At 40.3% G+C, this 2,466-nt stretch overlaps 1 protein-coding gene across 1 annotated transcript; it reads right to left on the reverse strand.

Moving 5' to 3' along the window:
- Nucleotides 1–234: 234 nt before the first annotated feature.
- Nucleotides 235–2,025, reverse strand: LOC128987283 (uncharacterized protein K02A2.6-like). The gene has a single exon (XM_054408049.1). It carries the CDS (start codon nucleotides 2,023–2,025, stop codon nucleotides 235–237), a length of 1,791 nt encoding a protein of 596 aa, XP_054264024.1.
- Between the last annotated feature and the right edge of the window lie 441 nt (nucleotides 2,026–2,466).

Below are 2,466 nucleotides of genomic sequence, written 5' to 3' on the forward strand. Positions count from 1 at the left end.
TAAGCATTGAATATAACTTGCAGTGACTTCGTATTGATAATTATTATTTATGATTTAATATACAACACTCCTTTCCCCTTTAAAAAAAAAACTTAAAACTCTTCTTGAAAATAAAATAAAATAACTCTTCTTTTATAAATGTTCGCAGCATCTTCATTTCAAAATAAAATTCATTGTTTGTCAAATGTAAAATAAAATTAACTTAATCTTGCTGCGAACTTGTTCTCTTGTCTACTAAAGATTAAGTTTCTGCGGGGCCGTTATCATCCTTTTGGACCTCCGCAGGGGTTCTTGTTCGTGAGTTATACTTCCTTTAGGTAATGGAGATTTCCGAGGTGATGGAGATTTCTGAGGTGGTAAAGATTTCCGAGGTGGTGGTGATCTCGTGGGACTCTGTGATTGATCAACATGTATAGGAGGTTCGACCAGACTTTTGCTTGGTGATAGCACTGGTAAGGGTCGTGGAGGAGTGATTTCTGGTTCTTCTCTTCTCATAATGGGCAATTCACCTTCCAACTCTTTCAAATGATCGGCATGTACAAACCGTTTCTGTCCCCTTACGCTAACAATGTAAGTCACAGGACTGATACACTTGATAATAACTCCCGGCATCCATCTTGTTTCTTCGTTACGGATACTTTTGACCCAGACTTCCTGTCCTAGTGTGAACGACCTCCATTTTCCTCTATGTTGGTCACTGGATTCTTTTATTTTCTGTTGCTTGCTCTCCATGTTGCTTTTGAAATCTGGTTTTAGCAGAGTGAATCTGGTTCTAGGCTGAAAACCCAAAAATAGTTCCGAAGGTGTTCTACCAGTGATTGAGTGAGGTGTGTTTCGGTAAGCGAACATGAAACAATCCAGTTTGTGCTGCAAAGTCCGATTCCGGCCCTTGAGGTTGTCTTGGAGTACTTGCTTTAAGAGAGATGTTTTAAAAGTACCCACCATAGACTCTGCTTGGCCGTTACTCGCCGGATGATATGGAGGGGAGAAAATGTGATTAATTCCATTGAATCTCAAAAAACTTTCAAATTCTTCTGACCTAAAAGGCGGTCCTCCGTCTGTGATGATGTTCTCCGGAACTCCATATGCGGCAAAGCATGTACGTAATTTTTCAATAGTTTTTGAGGCGTTGGTACCATTCATTTGGTATACTTCGACCCATTTAGAGAAACTGTCCACTAGTATCAGAAAATAAACACCATCCTTCTGAGCGAAATCTAGGTGCACACGCTGCCATTTCTTTGAAGGCCACTGCCACGGCTGTAGAGGCAGCTTAGGGGCAGATTTACGGGTCATTTGACAAATCTCACAAGTTTTAACAACATTTTCAATTTGGTCATCAATTTTAGGCCACCACACAAAACTTCTGGCCAAAGCTTTCATTTTGCAAACACCAGGATGTTCTTCATGTAACATGTCTAAGAGGTGTTTTTGAAATTTAGTAGGAATGAGGACTCGATTTCCCCAAAGAATACAACCATTTTCAACTGAAAGTTCGTTCTTTCTCAGAAAGAAAGCTCTTAATGGCTCATCCTTATCTAAATGTGTAGGCCAGCCTTGAAGTGTCAAATCTAAGACTTTAGAAAACAACGGATCTCTTCGGGTTGCAAGACTTATTTCTTTTGCTGTGAGAGGTAGTTCTGGAAATGGAGCAAAAAACTGAATAACTGAAATATCTTCAGAGTTTGGGTCGAGTTTCTTAGGAAGACGTGAAAGAGCGTCAGCTTCTACAATTTCAGAACCTTTTCGATAGATGATGTGGTAGTCATACGCAGACAAAATTATTGCCCAACGTTGCATGCGGGCAGCTGCAAGAACTGGGATACCCTTTTTCTCTCCTAGGAGTGCTGTTAGAGGGGCATGATCCGTAATCAATGTGAATGATCGACCAAAAATATATTTGTGAAACTTCTTTACTCCGAATATGATAGCAAGGGCTTCTTTATCTAACTGAGCATAGTTCATTTCGGATTTTGTAAGACTTCGAGAAGCATACGCAACTGGTCGGACAGATCCGTCCGGCATAGTGTGAGACATAACACTGGCGATCCCATAAGGGCTTGCATCGCATGTCACTTGGATTTTCAACTTTCGATCATAAGGTACCAAAACATTACTTTGAGTTAAAAGCAGTTTACTCTCATTAAAAGCTTTTGAACATTCTAAATTCCATTGCCAGGGTTTGGATTTATGAAGCAACTGATGCAACGGGTATAACACCGTGGATAGGTTAGGGAGAAAACGCCCATAACAATTCAATAGGCCTAGATAGGCTCTTAGCTGGGTAACATCGGTAGGTTCGGGTGCATCCAAAATAGCTTTAACTAGTTTATCGGTAGGGTGTATTCCGAACTCATCAATCCTATGTCCAAGGAAATTCAAACTGGGTTTAAGGAACTCACTTTTCTGGTAGTTAGCCTTGATACCGAATTCTTTAAGTCGCACTAGAAGAGCTTCGGTTTTGTT

This window comes from Macrosteles quadrilineatus, unplaced genomic scaffold, assembly GCF_028750875.1.
Source record: "Macrosteles quadrilineatus isolate MER2022 unplaced genomic scaffold, UCM_ALF_1.0 Scaffold_2__2_contigs__length_208266976, whole genome shotgun sequence".
Taxonomy (NCBI): Eukaryota; Metazoa; Arthropoda; class Insecta; order Hemiptera; family Cicadellidae; genus Macrosteles; species Macrosteles quadrilineatus.

Bases quoted from the DNA above. Each gene is read 5' to 3' on its own strand.
- LOC128987283 (XM_054408049.1), bottom strand. From the start codon at position 2,025: ATGCCGGACGGATCTGTCCGACCAGTTGCGTATGCTTCTCGAAGTCTT.